We start from the raw sequence: 21,232 nt of genomic DNA on the forward strand, positions 1-21,232 counted from the left end.
AAACTTGAAGTTTGAGTTCCTACAGGAGTAGGAAATACTATCACAGCAAGCAAACCAAGAACTGAGCCCTGACTGACACTGAACAACCCAAACTAGGAATAACAAGATTGTTATCCCCAGCGGAGTCGCCAATTTTGTTACAGGAATAAGTACCCTAGGGCTTTGGGTCAAAACCCTAACAGAGCAAGAGTAATCTACAACAAGAAACACGCATACAACTTAGGCAACATGCTTAAATAATCAAGCTATATATGGATGAACATACCCATATGTCCTTCGTTTGGGTAGTTCCAGCAGGGTTCAGACCCTCTGCAACTGCTGATGATCTTCGAATCTACAAATCAACCAATCCGAACATACATAGCAGCATATAGATAAAGCATTTTAATGAAATCAACTTTACATCATATAAGTAAGATGATTAGTTATACATCCAAATGAAATTCATACATGAGTTATAACAACATCTGATGCATAAACAAGGTCAATCTCAGGAACAAGGCAACGTTTCTTTTTATTGTAGAAAACTATAATAAACACAGAAAGAGTTCACTTGAGTCTTCTTCTTCCAGCTCCAAGCGGAACTGTCCTCCAGGTCCGTCCAATCCTAGTCTTCAATAGCCTCCTTCCATAACCAATACCATGATATCTCAAGCAAGTGGGAGAATATCAACACTCAAGGAAACAAAGGTTTCCTGAACTTGGGGAAGTTCTTGAAGCACAGTGATACTTCAGACTTGGTCAGGGGATAATCTCAGTATAGTAATTCTATCTCTTCTCTCCTCCTTAAGGCCTTCCCATAGAAGTCTTATTTATACTTCTCCCAATTATTTTTTTAGTTGGGAAACAGTTGGGAACAATTGGGCCATGGGAACTAGGAGGTAATCAACGGGTAAAACCTGTGAACTCCGTCCATAGTTAAGGAAATTTAATTTTTTTAAGTGTTTTAACACATATACGCGGTTTGGGTATTGACTAACCCGCATGTACACGCTTTTATCACAGGGAAAAGTAGCGTACATGGAGTAAAACACTGTTTTTAAAATATTTGGACCAAGTCTAGAAGGAGGGGTTGCCCTAGGCCATAAACCAAGCATCACAAATACCAAGGGTGATATTTGGAGCTATAACACTTGCTAGACTTGGCATGCATGGTATTGCATGTCATTCTTTTGCTATTCTGGCATGGGTTTTGCCCGGTGTAACAGTGTTTTCAGCCTAGCCTTTTGATTTTTGAATAGCCATGGTGTGATGGGGTTCTCATGTTTTGGTTGAGTTGGATTAACGGATGGATTCAAAGCTAAGTGAGGTGGATCTCTGAAATGATAGAACACATGGAATATTAACCCTTTGAACCAAACTGTGGGTTGTGGTAAAGCTGAATTTTGTGTTGCCTCGGATGGCCTAAGAATCCTTGCTGGTGAATGACGGGATATACGATAAATCCTAGAGGTGGTTTACTCTTCGTTGGGCCTAGTAATCTTGGGTTCAAATAAGAGATAAAGTCTCGAGAGTGGGTATCGGTTTAGGGCCTAGTGATCCGATGTGGATTGCGGTAAAGCCTGAGAGACTGGGGTTTCAGTTCAGGGCCTAGTGATCTGGGTTTGGATTACGATAAAGCCTGAGAGACTAGGATACAAGAAAATTCCTCACGATGTAGGTGGAGAAATCTGGCGGAATCCATGCTTGTTTGGCCTAGTGATCAGGTGGAGATCATGGTAAAGCCTATTATGATGTGTTCATTGTGTTGGCCTAGTGATCCGGGATGGATTACGGTAAATCTTGATTTCTATTGATGAGGGTGAGGTGGTTTAGCCTTGGTATGCCCTAGTTGGTTCTTTTCGTTTGAGTCCCACATTCATGCTTGGAATATGGAACGAGAGTGAATGGATGAAGAGAGATTGGGCTCAACCATTCTATGATCGGGTGGAACGTGGAAGTCCCATCCTGGGTTTGGTTTTTCCATCATTAATGAAAGGTTATTTATCCTTGTATTTCTATGAGCATTTTGATAGATTATATGTGGTATATATGGTTTTACTTTCATGAGTATTTCTATTGTTATTATGCTCATTATATCTATGTTTTATGACAATATATGTGTATGGATCTCAACATTCTTTTGCTTGTAAATGAATGGATAATGTATCTATGGCCTAATAGATGGTAATGAAAAAAATGGCACGAGGGAACAATGGTTCTTAGCGATCCTCAGATAAGTACAAGGTCCCTATGTTTAATTATGTTGGTTACACCTGTAGATTACATGCTTCCGACATGTTTGATGAAATTCCTGTCATGGCTAGTAGGAGTCTGATTAAGGTCTTGTTTCACTTATTGCTTTTGCATCATTTTTGCGACGTTCTTTTATTGCTCCTAAGTTATCATTCCATTCTGGGCAGTGACCTGAGCTCTGGGCCTGAAAAGTGGCTCAAATCCTGGGGATGCTAGTATAACACTGGCAAATTGGGTCTCTGGAAGCTGGAACACAAGCTTGTGAGAGATAATTTGGGTTTCTGGACGTTGTCATTCCTATATCATGAGATAAACTGAGGCTTAAGATGTACAAAACATCAGTGGGACCCAGGGATAGGATGTCTAAGTGGCTAACATGTCTCCCGAGGGTTCTGTTGCTGATGTGGATAGGTTGGTTGTTGTGTTCCATCGATTCCACTTCCTTAAGGTCACATAGGAGATCGAATCCAATCATAGTAGCCTCTCATCAGATGTTTACACTGGCTGGCCAATTACTTGGGTAGATGTGTGAGGATGTTATAGTTCATAACTAGCACTATGACACCAATTAATCTGATTTTGTATAAAAGAGCTCTTAAAGAAGGCGTGATAATGGGTTCCGGTAACACTCCTCCACTATAATTGGGTTTTAGTCATGTTACCTTATCAGATGAATGGAGTAGTGACTATCAACCATTATCCAAAAAGTATCCGCAGTTAGCCAATACATCTCATTAGTTACAAGTTGTTAGTAGACTTGATGGAACCTCAAGATTGAAGTTTAAAGGTGTAAATTCATTAGACAGAAGTCAATCACTTCGTGTCCCTTCATCTGTATATATTCCTCCAAGAATGTTAGTCATCAATATTCCTTCCATAGAATACCAAAATTACCGTCATAAACAAAGGCATCATGGTCGTCTGTCTAGTTCTTGTATATACTGTCAAAACCCAAAGAAAAAATACTATTCTATTGAGTCAGGACAATCGTCCACCTCTACATATACCACTACATCTCATCACGGACAACACCCAAATTTCCTTGAGTGTGTTATGATTCTTGCTTCAGACATAAAAATGTATAGCTTGCCAAGAGAAAAACTTGGCAACAAAATCATACTTCCTGAATGAAGTGTAGATCCAAAAAATTGTATTCTAAAATTCAGGAATGGATTAGTACAGAGTGATCTACAATTTTTACATTATAGGTCAATTGCAGAGCCAGAGCTAGATGAGAATGTGAAACTGCTCAATCATAGCAATTACCAGTTGGTCTGCCTAGCACAAAATTTAGATGACTTGGAAAAAGTTATCCTCCAAGTCAAAGAGCATGTAAAGACTATACATCAGACATATGACACTATGTATTTCCATCAAAACGCCTAAGATGATCAACTGAAAGAAGCACAATTAGGAGTTATAAGTAAAGTTGTGACTAGCTTTAAATATTCTCTACCTAGACTAACGTCTCCTCCAAATTATGAAGAGGCTGAGAGTGAAGGACAAAAATTTACATATCTCAAGGCTTCTCAGTCTTAATCTAGTTTATCACTAATTTTTTATTTTATTTTATTTGAGAATAAATTGTTGATCCTCAGAAGTTTACAAAGATAGTTAATGGAGCCAATCTAGTCGAAGAAAAGCTAGAATTAATAAAAGCCAAACTAGAAAGATTCAAAGTTCATGAAATACAAATGGTAGGACTAGAAGACACTAGAGAATCTTATGAATTTTTTTAGCTTTTCACATAAAGCTTCAAGAACTACAAGTTCTTATATAGGATCACAATCCCATAAAAGTCCATTTTCTCAATGGACTAGACACATGTCAACGAAAAAAGCTAGAGATGAGTCTCTTCCTAACATGACCATCCATGATAATGCCTTATTAATCTATTTTGATTTTTTAGATAGAGAGAAAACATAAAATTTACTACAGAAGATAAATGCATGGGCTACACAGAAGAAAGTCGAGTCAAAAACTACACGGAAAGATGTCGTTGTTCAAATAACTTGGGCACTTACAGGAAATACTAGGCTATGGTGGGAGAAAATATACAAGACTGAACAAGTTGGGATTTTGGAAAATTAAGATCCCCTCCAGGAAATGCTAATGACATTATCTCATGAATTTCTAAGCATTATACCATCCGACTCTAATCATTATGCTCAAATGTTTACGAGTAAAAAATTATGCAACCTAGATTTGTTGAATGATTACTATTATACCATGCAGAGTTCGTATTATAAAATCCCAGATCATCACAATGTTTCCTATTTAAGGCACTATATAGCATCAATGCTAGGAAAAATTCTAGAGTTAGTACACCATCCACTGTCCAACCAAGGAATATCTGGTGAAACTCTCTCTTTCGTTGCTTTACAACAACATATTCTAACAATTTTGAGAAATGAATGTGCATCCTACAAAACTCATAAGAATGTTAAAAAGAAGTTGATTTTCAGTCCTAATATATGTAATTACCTTTTAGAAACTTACCATTTTAGTTGCTTTTAGAACTCCTCTAATAAGGGTTCTCATAAATCCGAAATTCAGAAGTGTGAGTGTTCCAGGAGAAAGTATCGATTCAATAAGAAATTTGGAAAGCCAGATTACTAGACGAACAAATATCCTAGGAAGAAATATGTATTCAAGAAAAGATCAAAACCTGCTCAAGAATCTAAATGTTTCATATGTGGCAAGAAATACCATTGGGCAAACAAATGTCCAAAGAAAAATAAGAAAGGATTTCATAACAAGATTATGGAATTATTTAAATCTTCATATGATCATATGAATATTTAAATAATTCCATAATCTTGTTCTGAATTCCTTTCTTATTTTTCTCTAGACATTTGTTTTCCCAGTGGTATTTCTTGCCACATATGAAGCATTTAGATTATCGGGAAGGTTTTGATCTTTTCTTGAATACAAATCTTTTCGTTCATCTTGTAATCTGGCTTTCTAGATTTCTTATTGAATCGATGCTTTCTCCTAAAACACTCACATTTCTGACTTTGGGATTTACGAGAACCCTTCTTAGAGGAGTTCTGAAAACAACCCAAGTGGTAAGTTTTTAAAAATTAATTACAAAGATTAGGAATGCAACTTAACTGTTTTTTAACATCCTTACAAGTTTTGTAGGATGCACATTCATTTCTCAAAATTGTAAGAATATGTTGCTGTAAAGCAACGAAAGAAAGAGTTTCAACAAATATTCCTTGGTTGGATAGTGACTAGTGTACTAAATTTTGATTTTTTCCTAGCAATGGTGCTATATATTGCCATAAATAGGAAACGTTGTGATGATATGGGATTTAATAATACAAACTCTGCATGGTACAATAGTAATCATTCAACAAATCTAGGCTGCATACTTTTTGACTCATAAACATTTGAGCGTAATAATCAAAGTCAGATGGTATAATTCCTAGAAATTCATGAGATAATGCCATTAGCATTGCCTGGAGGGGATCTTAATTTTCTAAAATCTCAACTTTTTTAGTCTTGTTTATTTTCTCCCACCATATCTTGGAATTTCCAGTAAGTGCCCAAGTTATTTGAATGACGACATCTTTCCATGTAGTTTTTCACTCGACTTTCTTCTGTGTAGCCCATGCATTTATATTCTATAGTAAAATTAATGTTTGGTCTTTGTCTAAACAATCAAAATTGATGAATAAGGCATTATCATGGATGTTCATGTCAGAAAGAGACTCATCTCTAGCTTCTGTCATTGACATTTGTCTAGTCCATTGAGAAAATGGACCTTTATGGGATTGCGATCCTATATTAGAACCTGTAGCATTTGGAACTTTATGTGAAAAGCTAAAAGATTCATTTATTTTATGTTTGATAGAATAATATCTAGTATCTTCTTGTCCTGCCATTTTTATTTCATGAACTTTGAATCTTTCTAGTTTGGCTCTTATGGATTATAGCTTTTCTTCGACTAGATTGGCTCCATTAACTATCTTTGTAAACTTCTAGGAATCAAGAATTTCTTCAGAAAAAGATTTTAGTGATAAACTAGATGAAGACTATAAAGCCTTGAGATATGTAAATTTTGGTCCTTCATTCTCAGCCTCTTCATAATTTTGAGGTGACCTTTGTCTAGGCCTAGAATCTTTAAAGCTAGTCACAACTTTACTTATACCTTCTAATTGTGCAACAATTACTTTTAGCTGATCGTCTTGGGCATTTGGATGGGCATACATAGTGTCATATGTTTGATGTATAGTCTTTACATGCTCTTTGACTTCGAGGATATATTTTTTCAAGTCATATAAGTTTTGAGCTAGGGAGACAGATTGGTAATTGTAATAATTGAGCAATTTTACATGCTCATTTGGCTCTGGCTTTGCATTTGATCTACAATGTAGAAATTGTAGATCACTCTGTACTGATCCATTCCTGAATTTTGGAGTATAATTTTACAGATCTAAAATTTGTTCAGGAAGCATGAATTTGTTGCCAAGTTTTTCTCTAGGCAAGATGTACATTTTTATGTTTGAGACATGAATCATAACACACTTAGGGAAGTTTGGGTGTTGCCCGTGATGATATGTAGTGGTATATGCAGAGGTGGATGATTGTATTGACTCAATAAACAAGCATTTTTTCTTTGGATTTTGACACTATATACAAGAACTAGAGGGGCGACCATGATGGCTTTGTTTATGACAGTAATTTTTGTATTTTGTGGAAGGAACACAGCTAACTGACATTCTTGGAGGAATATATACAGATGAAGGGAAACAAAGTGATTGAATTATTTATAATGAATTTACACCTTTAAACTTCAATATTGAAGTTCCATCAGGTCTAGTAACAACTTGTAACTGATGAGATGTATTGGCTAACTATTGATACTTTTGGGATAATGGCCGATAGTCATTATTCCATTCATCTGGTAAGGTAACATGACTGAAATCCAATTGTAGTGGAGGATTGTTACCGGGACCCACTATCATGCCTTCTTTAAGAGCTATTTTATACAAATTTGGATTAATGGGTGGCATAGTGCTAGTTACGAACCTTATGCAAACAATGGTACGAAGCTGAGCGATGTGAGAACGTGGAGCAACATTAAACCCAATAAAATGAAGAAAATATTGTAAGAACTCATTAACATAAGGGTCGGTTAATGACACTTGATATCTCAGAATAATGGATGACCAGATTGGACCATTGTTAAGTGGACTTTGAAAACCTCCTAATAGTGCATCTTGGATGTCATTATGTCTGGTATCTAGGACACATGTTAAACACAAAGTTTCAGTCCTGACTTGACTAAAGGATTTATCCCAAATTGGATCAATTCGAGGTGAATATATTTGTATCTGTTTTCAATACCCCATTCTATATCTTCCTTTTGAACAAGAGGAACTCGATAGACTGATCGAGACAGAGAGATTGGAACATTTACAAAAGTGAACCGGAAAATACTAGCAACACAAAACTTAAATATAGGTAGATTATATATTTTTTCTACTTCTGTGTTTGGTAATGACCAATTTGGTTAAGGTTCATATTCTTGTGAAATAACATGAGTATTGTAAATAGGATCCTTGTGGTCTTTGTTAAGGAACTTAGTAAGAAAAGAACATCATTTCGCATGAGCTATTTTATGACTCTTTGGAAATTCATAACTTCACTTAACTTCCATTTTGACAAGATAAAAGTATTATATGCACCTGAAAAATTGCAGAGATGCAATCCTTGGTCACGCCCAATGCCTAGACACGCCTCTCCTCGACAACAAACGAGACTTATCACAGCTTTTACCTTCAACTTTCGCTTACTTCGTGTCTCACATGTGTCCTAGATACCAGACATAATGACTTCCAAGATGCACTATTATGAGGATTCTAAAGTCCACTAATAAATGGTACAGTCTGATCATCCATTATTCCGAGATATCAAGTGTCATTAACTGACCCTTATATTAATGAGTTCTTACAATATTTTCTTTAGTTTAATGGGTTTAATGCTGCTCCACATCTCACATCGCCAAACTTCATACCATTGTTTGCATAAAGTTCGTAATTAGCATTATGCCACCCATTAATCCGAATTTGCATAAAAGAGCTCTTAAAGAAGGCGTGATAGTGGGTCTTGGTGACACTCCTCCACTACAATTGGGTTTCAGTCATGATACCTTTCCAGATGAATGGAATAGTGACTATCAACCATTATCCCAAAAGTATCCACAATAAGCCAATACATATCATCAGTTACAAGTTATTACTAGACGTGATGGAACCTCAAGATTGAAATATAAAGGTGTAAATTCATTAGATAGAAGTCAATCCCTTCATGTCCCTTCATTTATATATATTCCTCCAAGAATGTCAGTCAACAGTATTTCTTCCACATAATACCAAAATTATTGTCATAAACAAAGCGATCATGGCCATCCCTCTAGTTCTTGTATATACTGTCAAAATCCAAAGAAAAATTACAATCTATTGATTCAGGAAAATCGTCCACCCCCGCATCTACCACTACATCCCATCATGGACAACACCCAAATGACCCTGAGTGTGTTATGATTCCTGTTTCATGCATAAAAATGTACAACTTGCATAGAGAAAAACCTGGCTCTGATACCAATTTACCAGAGTACACAAAATAATAAAATACACGCTCTTTAGTTTTTACATGACCTTTGACTTCGAGGATATCTTTTTCCAAGTCATCTAAATTTTGAGTAGGTAGACATACTGGTATTTGTTATAATTGAGCAGTTTTACATGCTCATCTGGCTCTAGCTCTACATTTGATCTATAATGTAAAAATTGTAGATCACTCTATACTGATCCATTCCTGAATTTTGGAGTACAATTTTCCGATACCAATTTACCAGAGTACGCAAAATAATGAAATACACACAAACATAGATCACAAGATGAAACACATAACTGGAATTCTTCAAACGCAGAGGCTATTTTCTGTTATAGAAACTCTCTGAAAATTAAAAGTGATTTGGGAAGAGTCCCCTCTCCTTTATATAAAGAAATTAGAAACACTCTAGATTCCATCTATCAATACTAGATCATAAAAGCTAGATCTGATATCTAAAATTTGTATCAAGAATATTTTGCACAGTGGATATTTTTATGGGAAATGCACGAAATCGACATGTTCTTCTCCTTAAAGTATAACACTATTCATGAAAGTAAAGTAAAATAAAATACACAGTGGATATTCCACCTAGAGGAACCCACGAAAGCATGCATAATTGTACTTAAAGTTTTGTACAAAGAGGATGTTCATTTACGGAGAACCCTAGAAAGCTAGAAAAGGTTCTAAATTATTGTTTTGAGTATTTAATCAATAAGATCCTTTAGGACTCCTGTCAGAATCACAATATGAATTATTGAAATTTTCATCATGATTTGAGGCATGCCAGTCCATATTGATGCCAACTATGATATGATTTAACCATGGAGGTTCATGACCAAAACAAGCAAAGAAAGGTGAAAATGACATGTGAGGATCCATCTTATCTTGAGGGATTCCAACTTCTCCAAAAGTTATGGCCAAATGAAGAACTATTGTCATGATCGCTTTCAACTGTTGTGCCTCTATACAGAAGATCGAACTCAAAATATCATATATGAGAGCTCCTTCCTCCATTTCTTTCTCTAAGACTGATAATGTTCTGTATGGACTTCTGCAATCAAAATATTATTTTCTTGGAACATATGAAACCATTAATATATCCATCTGTTTACTCCAGTATCATAATGGAGACATAATATCTTCACAATACATAATGACAGAGATTCTTTCAAAGGCTCTGGCATACTTGTGAATACCATAATATTTAATCCAAATGAGATTTGGGTCAAATATATAAATTATCCTGGAATATAGAACTCTTGCCTGACTAAAGTAAACACAATCATTTTGTAAAAGATGCTAGTTAATATCATAACTGTGTCGACCTTCTCATGAACTAAACCATTTTTCTAAGATGATTCTCTGAATTTCAACTAGTAGAGACTTAACCTTTTTTTTCTTTAATTTGTAATTTGTAATTATTTATTTATTTATTTATTTTAATTTTTTAATTAATTAATTTCAATTTTAATTTTTTTCTTCTTTTGTAAAATAATCCCAACGAAAAGCATAATGGCATGATGAGCATAATTCTACTTGGGATTTCCTTTTAGAGCTTTCTCCCTTTTCAAATTTCTTAATTGGAATGATTTTTGTTTCTTTAGCCCCTTCTCTAGTTAACATATCAACAAGGTAATTTTCTTTGCCTGCTTTATAGATGATGTCAAATTCAAACCCTTCTAACCAGAGTTCCCATCTAAGAACTCAGGAGTTTCCTTGTTCTAACAATATTTTGTTTTGAAACATGCCTTTCATATGCTTGAGATCTGTTTTGACTATAAAATGCACACTTTTAAGATAAAGACAATATTTTAATCCCATTTTTTATAGCTAAAATATCCTTATGAGATGAAGGATATTTAAGCTCTGCATCTGTAAAAGTGCTTGAAGCATAAGCACATATTTCTTCCTTCTTATGATGCTTTTGTAATAGAATAACAACCAAAGAGGAATTAGAAGTGTCAGTTTCTAAGGTGAAAGGCATGTTTGGATCTGGGAGAGATAAGGATGGAAAACCTTGTATTTTTTGCTTGATTCACTGTACAACTTTTGTCATTTGTAATGTCCATTCTGAACCCTTTTTCAATCTTTGCTGAATAATCTTTGTGTCTTTAGCTTGTTCTGAATAGAATTGTCTAACATAGTTTAGACATCCTAAAAATCTTTGGACAAATTTTATATCAGGAAGCTGATCAAGAAATCTCAATAGTGACTGTAAAACATGAGGTTGCAATTCTATCTTCCCTTGAGATATAAGTAAACCAAGATACTCAATCTTGGTTTGGGAAGTAATGAATTTGTCTGGTGAAGAAGATAATACCAGACCATGCTTGAAAACAACTTGATAAAATAATTCTAAATGTTTTTTGTGTTCCTGTACATCTCTACTAAAAACCAACAAATCATCAATATATACAATAACAAAATCAAGGTTGTGAAAAATGTCTTCCATGCGCTTCTGGAACTCAGAGGGTGCATTCTTCAAACCAAAGGGCATAACAGTCCACTGATATTGGCCACTTGGAACAACAAAAGATGTTTTGTACCTATCTTTTGGATTTATACCTATCTGCTAGAATCCACTCTTTAAATCAAATTTACTAAACACATTAGCACCAGATATTTTTTCCAAGAGAATATATTTGTTAGGAAGTGGATACCTGATAGGTTCTAAAGCTTCATTCAACTCTTTGTAATTAATCACCAACCTCTTTTTTCCCCTTTTCTGCTCTGAATGTTTGTTGACGTAGAAGGTTGGGCAAGCCCATGAACTTTTACAGGGTTCTATTAATTTTCTGTCTAGGAGTTGCTTAATCTCTTATTTACATAACTTCTGCTCTGCTGGGCTCATATGATTGGAATAAGCCTTTTGAGCTCTGTGGTTATACCCTTCCTTAAAAGGAAGTGAGACAAAGTATTTTTCTCTGAACCAAAAGGCATTAGGGCGCTCGAATATACAATCTATCTTGACCTTATTTACAATATATTTCAAGACTTTTTGTCGAAAAGTTCTACATTCCTAATGATCTTGTTGATCTTAGATAGGTCTTCAATTGATTCATCAACAATGTCCACTTTATTAGGTTGAATTCTGATAGTATATGTATTTTTAGCAGGAACTGCTACCTTTTCATTTTGAACACTGAATGTTATCTGATCTTTATCAATGACCATAAGCATATGATTCTTGGCAAAATATTGTCCAATAAGTATGTCATATCCAATATCATAATTATACAAAGTAACATAAACCAAAGTTGAATCTAGCAATAGTGGGAAATCAGGGGCAACATAAGCAATTTGTATAAGTTTCTTATTAACAAATTTCAAAGTTATCTTTGTCGGTTGCTAGTAATAAGACATAATGGATTTATACTTGCAACAGATTCTCATGGCTATTGTATCTATTTGGGCATCTAGATGATACTTTTTATAGTCTGGAACTTTAATGGAAATTGGAATTACCATTATGTCTCCAATTCCACTGATTTATTTTACTACTAGTTTAGCTATTTGCTGTCTATCTTCTCTCATGATTTCTTCTATTCTTCTGATTTCTTCTAGAGTAGCGTCTTTGCTGGAGAGTTTCCATTCTAGTTTCTTGAAGATGGATGCTATAGCAAGCTTGAACCATTCATCTAAATAAATCTCCTCATCAGAATGAGATTCTTCATTTATTACTTCTTGAAGTTTGTCGATCTTGTCTTGGATTCTTCATTTGAGAATAATCAAACTGGAATCAAGAGAATTTTTCTGTTTTTGGAGGTTTTCTATTTGATGTTTCACATTTTGAAAAGAAAACATTAATCAATCTGATATATATGTACAAGAGTCTTCATTATCATTGATGTATGAAATAGTAATCTTCTGGAAATCATTTTCAAATTCTGTATCAGACTTAGTATTTACAAAGAAGTATTCACATTTTGAATCTGGCTCAGAAACAAGATCCCATTCAACTGGATCATATGAAGATTTAAATACTTCCATAATCTTGTTCTGAATTCCTTTCTTATTTTTCTTTAGACATTTGTTTTCTCAGTGGTATTTCTTTCCACATATGAAGCATTTAGATTCTTGGGAAGGTTTTGATATTTTCTTGAATACATATCTTTTTCTAGGAGATTTATTCGTTTGGCAATTTGGATTTCTAGATTTCTTATTGAATCGATACTTTCTCCCAGAACACTCACTCTTCTGACTTTGGGATTTATGAGAAACCTTATTAGAGGAGTTCTAAAAGCAACCAAAGTGGTAAGTTTCTGAAAAGGAATTACAAAGATTAAGATTGAAACTCAACTAATTTTTAAAATTCTTATGAGCTTTGTAGACTTCACATTCATTTCTTAAAATTGTAAGAATATGTTGCTGTAAAGCAACGAAAGAAAGAGTTTCAATATATATTCCTTGGTTGGACAATGAATGGTGTACTAACTCTGAAATTTTTCCTGGCATTGATACTACATAATGACTTAAATAAGAAACATTGCGATGATATGAGATTTTATAATACAAACTCTTCATGGTAAAATAGTAACCATTCAACAAATCTAGGCCACATAATTTTTGACTCATAAACATTTGAGCATAATGATTAGAGTCAATTGGTATAGTGCCTAGAAATTCATGAGATAATGCCATTAACGTTGCCTGGAGGGGATCTTCATTTTCCAAAATATCAACTTGTTCAGTCTTGTTTATTTTCTCCCACCATAGCCTGACATTTCCTGTAAGTGCCCAAGTTATTTGAATGTGACATCTTTCCATGTAGTTTTTGACTCGGCTTTCTTCTGTGTAGCCCATGCATTTATCTTCTGTAGTAAATTAATGTTTAGTATCTATCTAAAAGATAAAAATTGATGAAGAAGGAATTACCATGGTTGGTCATGTCAGGAAGAGACTCATCTCTAGGTTCTGTCGTTGACATTTGTCTAGTCCATTGAGAAAATGGACATTTATGGGATTGTGATGCTATATCAGAACCTGTAGTTCTTGGAGCTTTATGTGAAAAGCTAAAAGATTCATTTATTTTACGTTTGGTAGAAGATTCTATTGTATATTCTTGTCCTTCCATTTTTATTTCATGAACTTTAAATCCTTCTAGTTTGGATTTTATAATTCTAGCTTTTCTTCGGCTAGATTAGCTCCATTAACTATCTTTGTAAACTTTTGGGGATCAACAATTTCTTCAAAAAAAGATTTTAGTGATAAAATAGATGAAGACTAAGAAGCCTTGAGATATGTAAATTATGGTCCTTCATTCTCAGCCTCTTCATAATTTGGAGGAGACCTTGGTCTAGGTAGAGAATCTTTAAAGCTAGTCACAACTTTACTTATAACTCCTATTTGTGTAACAATTTCTTTCAGCTGATCATCCTGGGCATTTTGATGGGCATACTTTGTGTCATATGTTTTATGTGTAGTCTTTACATGCTGTTTGAGTTCGAGGATATCTTTTTCCAAGTCATCTAAATTTTGAGCTAGGTAGACAGACGATAATTGTTATAATTAGTAATTTTACATGCTCATCTAGCTCTGGCTCTGTATTTGATCTATAACGTAAAAATTGTAGATCACTATGTACTGATCCATTCATGAATTTTGGATTAAAATTTTCCAGATCTAAATTTCGTTAAGAAAATATGACTTCGTTGCTAGATTTTTCTCTGGGCAAGCTGTACATTTAGTTGTGACTAGCTTTAAATATTATTTGCCTAGACCGAGGTCTCCTTTGAATTATGAAGAGGTTGAGAATGAAGGAAAAAAATTACATATCTCAACACTTCTCAATATTCATCTAGTTTATCACTAAAATATTTTTCTAAAGAAATTGTTGATCCCTAGAAGTTTACAAAGATAGTTAATGGAGCCAATCTAGCCGAAGAAAAGCTAGAATTGATAAAAGCCAAACTAGAAAGATTCAAAGTTCATGAAATAAAAATTGCAGGACAAGAAGATACTGGAGAATCTTATACCAAACATAAAAGAAATGAATCTTTTAGCATTTCACATAAATCTCCAAGAACTACAGGTTTCGATATAGGATCACAATAGCATAAAAGTCCATTTTCTGAATGGACTAAACAAATGTCAATGACAGAAGCTAGAGATGAGTCTCTTCTTGACATGACCAGCGATGGTAATGCATTCTTCATAAATTTTGATTGTTTGGTCAGAGACCAAACATTAATTTTACTACAAAAGATAAATGCATGGGCTACACAGAAGAAACCTGAGTCAAAAACTACATGGAAATATGTCATCATTCAAATAACTTGGGAACTTACAGGAAATGCCAGACTATGGTGGGAGAAAATAAACAAGACTAAACAAGTTGAGATTTTGGAAAATGAAGATCCCCTCTAGGCAATGCTAATGGTATTATCTCATGAATTTCCAAGCATTATACCATATGACTCTGATCATTATGCTCAAATGTTTATGAGTAAAAAATTATGCAGCCTAGATTTGTTGAGTGATTACTATTGTACCATGTAGAGTTTGCATTATAAAATCCAAGATCATTACCATGTTGCTTATTTAAGGCACTATATAACATTAATGCTAGGAAAAATTCCAGAGTTAGTACAACAGTCACTGTCCAACCAAGGAATATATGTTGAAACTCTTTCTTTCGCTTCTTTACAACAACATATTCTTATAATTTTTAGAAATGAATGTGCAACCTACAAAATTCATAAGAATGTTAAAAAGTAGTTGAGTTTTAGTCCTAATCTATGTTATTCCTTTTAAAAAACTTATTGCTTTGGTTGCTTTCAAAACTCCTCTAAGAAGGGTTCTCATAAATACCAAAATCATAAGTGTGATCGTTCTAGGAGAAAGTATTGATTCAATAAGAAATCTGGAAAGCCAGATTACAAGACGAACAAATCTCCTAGGACAAGATATGTATTCAAGAAAAGATCAAAACATGCTCGAGAAAATAAATGCTTCATGAAGGACAACTGGGCAAACAAATGTCCAGAGGAAAATAAGAAAGGAATTCAGAACAAGATTATGGAATTATTTAAATCTTCATATGATCTAGCTGAATGGGATCTTTTTTCTAAGCTGGATTCAAAATGTGAATACTTCTCTGTAAATACTGAGTCTGATACAAAATTTGAAAATGATTTCCAGAATATTACTATTTCATACATCAGTGATAATGAAGACTATTGTACATAAATATCAAATTCCTTAATGTTTTCTTTTCAAAATGTGAAACATCAAATAACAAATCTCCCAAAATAGAAAAGTTTGTTGATTCTAGTTTGATTATTCCCAGACGAAGAATCCAAGACAAGATTGACAAACTTCAAGAAGCAATAACTGAAGAATCTCATTTTGATGAGGAGATTGATTTAGATGAATGGTTTGAGCCTGATACAACATCCATCTACAAGAAACCAGAACGAAAAATCTCTACGAAAGACATTGCTCTAGAAGAAATTAGAAGAATAGAAGAAATCTTGAGAGAAGATAGACAACAAATGGCTAAACTAGTAGAATAAATCCAACAAAAACTTCATAAGCTAGATGAATTGAACTCCCAGTTTGTCTCATCCATGTTTGACAAGACACAAACACCACTTGGTTTATGTACAAAAAAATGAGAAGAGCTAGTGAAAGAATTAAGTGGAATTGGAGACAAAATGGTAAATCTAATTGCCATTAAATTTCAAGGCTATAAAAAGTATCATATAGATGCCCAAATAGATACAAGAGCCATGATAAATTGCTGTACGTATAAAGCCATTCCGACTTATTATTGCAACCGACAAAGATACATTTTAAAGCTGTTAATAAGAAACTTATACAAATTTCTTATGTTGCTCCTGATTTCCCATTATTGCTAGATTCAACTTTGGTTTATGTTACTTTGTATAACTATGATACTGGATCTGACATACTTCTTGGACAATATTTTGTTAAGAATCATATGCCTATGGTCATTGATAAAGATCAGATAACATTCAATGTTCAAAATGAGAAGGTAATAGTTCTTGCTAAAAACACATATACTATCCAGATTCAACTTGATCAAGTGGAAACTATTGATGAATCAATTGAAGAACTATCTAAGATTAAGGATATCGTTAGGCACACAGAACTTCATGGACAAGAATTCTTGAAAGGTATTCTAAATAAGCTCAAGACGGATTGTACAGACGAGCACCTTGACGCCTTTTGGTTCAGAGGAAAGTACTTTGTCTCAATTTATTTTAAGGAAGGGTATAACTGCAGAGCTCAAAAGGCTTCTGCCAATAATATGAGCCCAACATAGTAGAAGTTATGTAAGGAAGAGATTAAGTAACTCATAGACATAAAATTAATAGAACCCTGTAAAAGTTCATGGGATAGCTCATCCTTCTACATAAACAAACATTCAGAGCAGAAAAGGGGAAGAAAGAGGTTGGTAATTAATTACAAAGCAATGAATGAAGATTTAGAACCTATTAGGTATCCACTACCTAACAAAGATATTCTCTTGGAAAAAATCTCTTGTGCTAATGTGTTTAGTAAATTTGATTTAAAGAGTGGATTCTGGCAGATAGGTATAAATCTAGAAGACAAGTATAAAACAACTTTTGTTGTTCTGGGTGGCTAGTATAAGTGGACTGTTATGCCCTTTGGTTTAAAGAATGCATCCTCTGAGTTCTAAAAGTGCATGGAAGACATCTTTCACAACGCTTATTTTGTTATTGTATATATTGATGATTTGTTGGTTTTTAGTATAGATGTACATGAACACAAAAAACATTTAAAATTATTCTATCAAGTTGTTTTCAAGCATGGTATGGTATTATTTTCTTCACTAGACAAATTCATTACTGCCCAATCTAGGATTCAGTATCTTGGTTTTACTTATATCTCAAGGGAAGATAGAATTTCAACCTCATGTTTTACAATAACTGTTGAGATTTCCTTATCAGATTCCTGATATAAAATCTGTCCAAAGTTTTTAGGATGTCTAAACTATGTTAGACAATTCTATTTAGAACAAGCTAAAGACACAAATATTATTCAGTAAAGATTGAAAAAGGGTTTAAAATGGACATTACAAATGATGGAATTTGTACAACGAATCAAGAAAAAAATACAATGTTTGCCATCCTTATGTCTCCCAGATCCAAACTTGCCTTTCATCTTAGAAACTAATGCTTCTGATTCCTATTGGGCTGCTATTCTATTACAAAACCATCATAAGAAGGAAAAAGTATGTGCTTATGCTTCAGGCACTTTTACATATGCATAGCTTAAATATCCTTCATCTCATAAGGAGATTTTAGTTGTAAAAAATGGGATTAAAATATTTCAACTATATCTTAAAAGTGTACACTTTACAATCAAAACAAATATGAAGCATATGAAAGGCATGTTGCAAAACAAAATATTGTTAGAATAAGGAAACTCTCGAGTTCTTAGATGGCCACTCTGGTTAGAAGGGTTTGAATTTGACATCATCTATAAAGCAGTCAAAGAAAATTACCTTGTTGATATGTTAACCAGAGAAAGGGCTAAAGAAAAAAAACCATTCCAATCAAGAAATTTTAAAAGGGATAAATCTATAATAGGAAATCCCAAGTCTAATTGTGTTCATCATGCCATTACTCTTTTTGTTGGGATTGTTTTTTAGAAAAAAATTAAGTTTCTACAAATTGAAATTCAGAGACTCATCTTGGAAAAATGGTTTAATTCATCAGAAGGCCGACACAATTACGATATTAACTGACATCTTATATAAAAATGATGATGTTTACTTTGGTTAGGCAAGAGCTCCATATTCTAGGATAATTTATATATTTGACCCAAATCTCAGTTGGATTGAATATTATGGTATTCACTAGTATGCCAGAGCCTTTGAAAGAATCTCTGTCATTATATATTGTGAGGATATTCTATTTCCATTTTGACATTGGAGTAAATGGATGGATATATTAATGGTTTCATATGTCCCAAGAAACGAAGATTTTGATTGCAGGAGTCCATACAAAACATTATCAATCTTACATAAAGAAATGGAGGAGAGAGCTCTCATATATGATATTTTTGAGTTCGATCTTCTGTATAGAGGCACAATAGTTGAAATCAATCATGATAACAATTCTCCATTTGGCCATAACTTTACAATTAGTATTGAGTATTTTGGAGAAGTTGGAATCCCTCTAGATAAGCTGGATCCTCACATGTCATTTTCACCTTTCTTTGCTTGTTTTGGTCATGAACCTCCATGGTTAAATCAAATCATACCTGGCATCAATTTGGACTGGCATGCCTCATATCATGATGAAAGTTTTAATGATTCAGATTATGATTCTGACAGGAGTCCTAAAGGATCTTATTGATTAAATCCTCAGGACAATAATTCAGAACCTTTTCTGGCTTTCGAGGGTTCTCCGTAAATGAACATCCTCTTTGTACAAAACTTTAAGTACAATTATGCATGCTTTCGTGGGTTCCTCTAGGTGGAATCTCCACTGTGTATTTACTTTTACTTTACTTTTATGAATAGTTTTTTACTTTAAGGACAAGAACATGTTAGTTTCGTGGGTTTCACTTAAAAACACCCTCTGTGCAAAATATTCTTGGTATAAAATTTAGATATCAGATCTAGCTTTTATGATCTGGTATTGATAGATGGAATCTAGAGTTTTTGTAATTTCTCTATATAAGGGAGAGGGGAATCTTCCCAAATCACTTGTTATTTTATGAGAGTTTCTATAATAGAAAATAACCTCTATGTCTGAAGACTTCCATTTCTGTGTTTCATCTTGTGATCTATGTTTGTGTGTATTTTATTATTTTGCGTACTTTGGTAAATTGTGTCTCCAGACACAGAGACTATTTTCTATAACACAAACTCTCAGAAAATTACAAATGATTTGGGAAGAGTCCCCTCTCCCTTATATAGAGGAATTACAAAAATTCTAGATTCCATCTATTAATACCATATCATAAAAGCTAGATATGATATCTAAATTTTGTACTAGGAATATTTTGCACAGTGGATGTTTTCATGAGAAACCCACAAAACTGACATGTTCTTGTCCTTAAAGTAAAAAAATCTTGTTGGTTTCCTCAGTTTGGGTTTCCAGGCTAAAAGCTTTGTGTTAAACGTGTCTTATATATATATTTTGAAAAATCTTGTATATACATACATACATATATATATATATATATCTTTATATCTTTATATGTATATATATATATATATATATATATATATATATATATATATTTATATGTATATCTATATATATATATATACATATATATTTATATGTATATCTCTATATATATATATTTATATGTATATCTCTATATATATATATAGAGATATACATATAAATATATATATATATATATAGATATATATATATATATATATATATATATATATATATATATATATATATATATATACATAGATATATCTATATATATATATATATATATACATAGATAGATATATCTATATATATATATATATATACATATATCTATATATCTATATCTATGTATATATATATATCTACGTATATATATATATATATCTATGTATATATATATACATAGATATATCTATGTATATATATATATATACATAGATATATCTATGTATATATATATACATAGATATATATATATATATACATAGATAGATATATCTATATATATATATATATATATATATATATATATATATGTCACTGCATCACTAAACTAAAAATCCATTAACCATGGATTATATTACAATTGTAGTTTATTAACCAAAACTAAAATTCCATGGGAAAAGTCATAATGCACCACAAAACCTCATTTAGCAAAAAACAGTGTGTTGAAAATTCCAAAAGCAAGGATTATATATATATATATATTATTTTATTTTATTTTTTCTCAGGGGAAACAGGGGGCGGCTTCGCCCCATTGTGACCCCCTTTCTTTGCCCAAAACAACACAAAATGCATGCAAATAATGATGAAAATAATATAACACGTACCCAACATTCTCCCACTTCTTGTTTTCTTTGCAATAGGGAGTCACTGAAGTACATGATAAACAATCTAGGGACATAATACCCATTATTTCTCTACACCAAGAGAACTTCTCAGTGCTCACAAATTTTGTTAATGAATTTGCAACATTCTTCAAAGTGTCCACCTTTTCCAATAACATCTTCTTGTCTGTCTTCAGTCATATCTCTCACAAAGTGATAATGAACATCAATATGATTTGTCTTTGAATGATAAGATAGGTTCTTTGCTAGGAATATTGCACCCTTACTATCACACTTATCCTCACAATGTTGTACTAAACCAATAGCTAAACACAATATTTGTAACCATATTGCTTCCTTGCTTGCATG

At 33.1% G+C, this 21,232-nt stretch overlaps 1 protein-coding gene across 1 annotated transcript in view; it reads left to right on the forward strand.

Moving 5' to 3' along the window:
* Positions 1-16,376, forward strand: part of LOC149180676 (uncharacterized) — a 33,125-nt gene extending 16,749 nt beyond the window's left edge. Inside the window, exon 4 of the mRNA XM_089413953.1 lies at positions 16,151-16,376. Within this exon, the coding sequence (XP_089270079.1) occupies positions 16,151-16,376 (226 nt within the window). The remainder of the gene's footprint in view (positions 1-16,150) is intronic.
* Positions 16,377-21,232: the final 4,856 nt, after the last annotated feature.

The sequence above is a fragment of the Pinus tabuliformis genome, chromosome 3_2 (genome assembly GCF_031772625.1).
Source record: "Pinus tabuliformis cultivar Carrire ecotype Pingquan chromosome 3_2, CPIR1, whole genome shotgun sequence".
In the NCBI taxonomy this organism is placed as follows: domain Eukaryota; kingdom Viridiplantae; phylum Streptophyta; class Pinopsida; order Pinales; family Pinaceae; genus Pinus; species Pinus tabuliformis.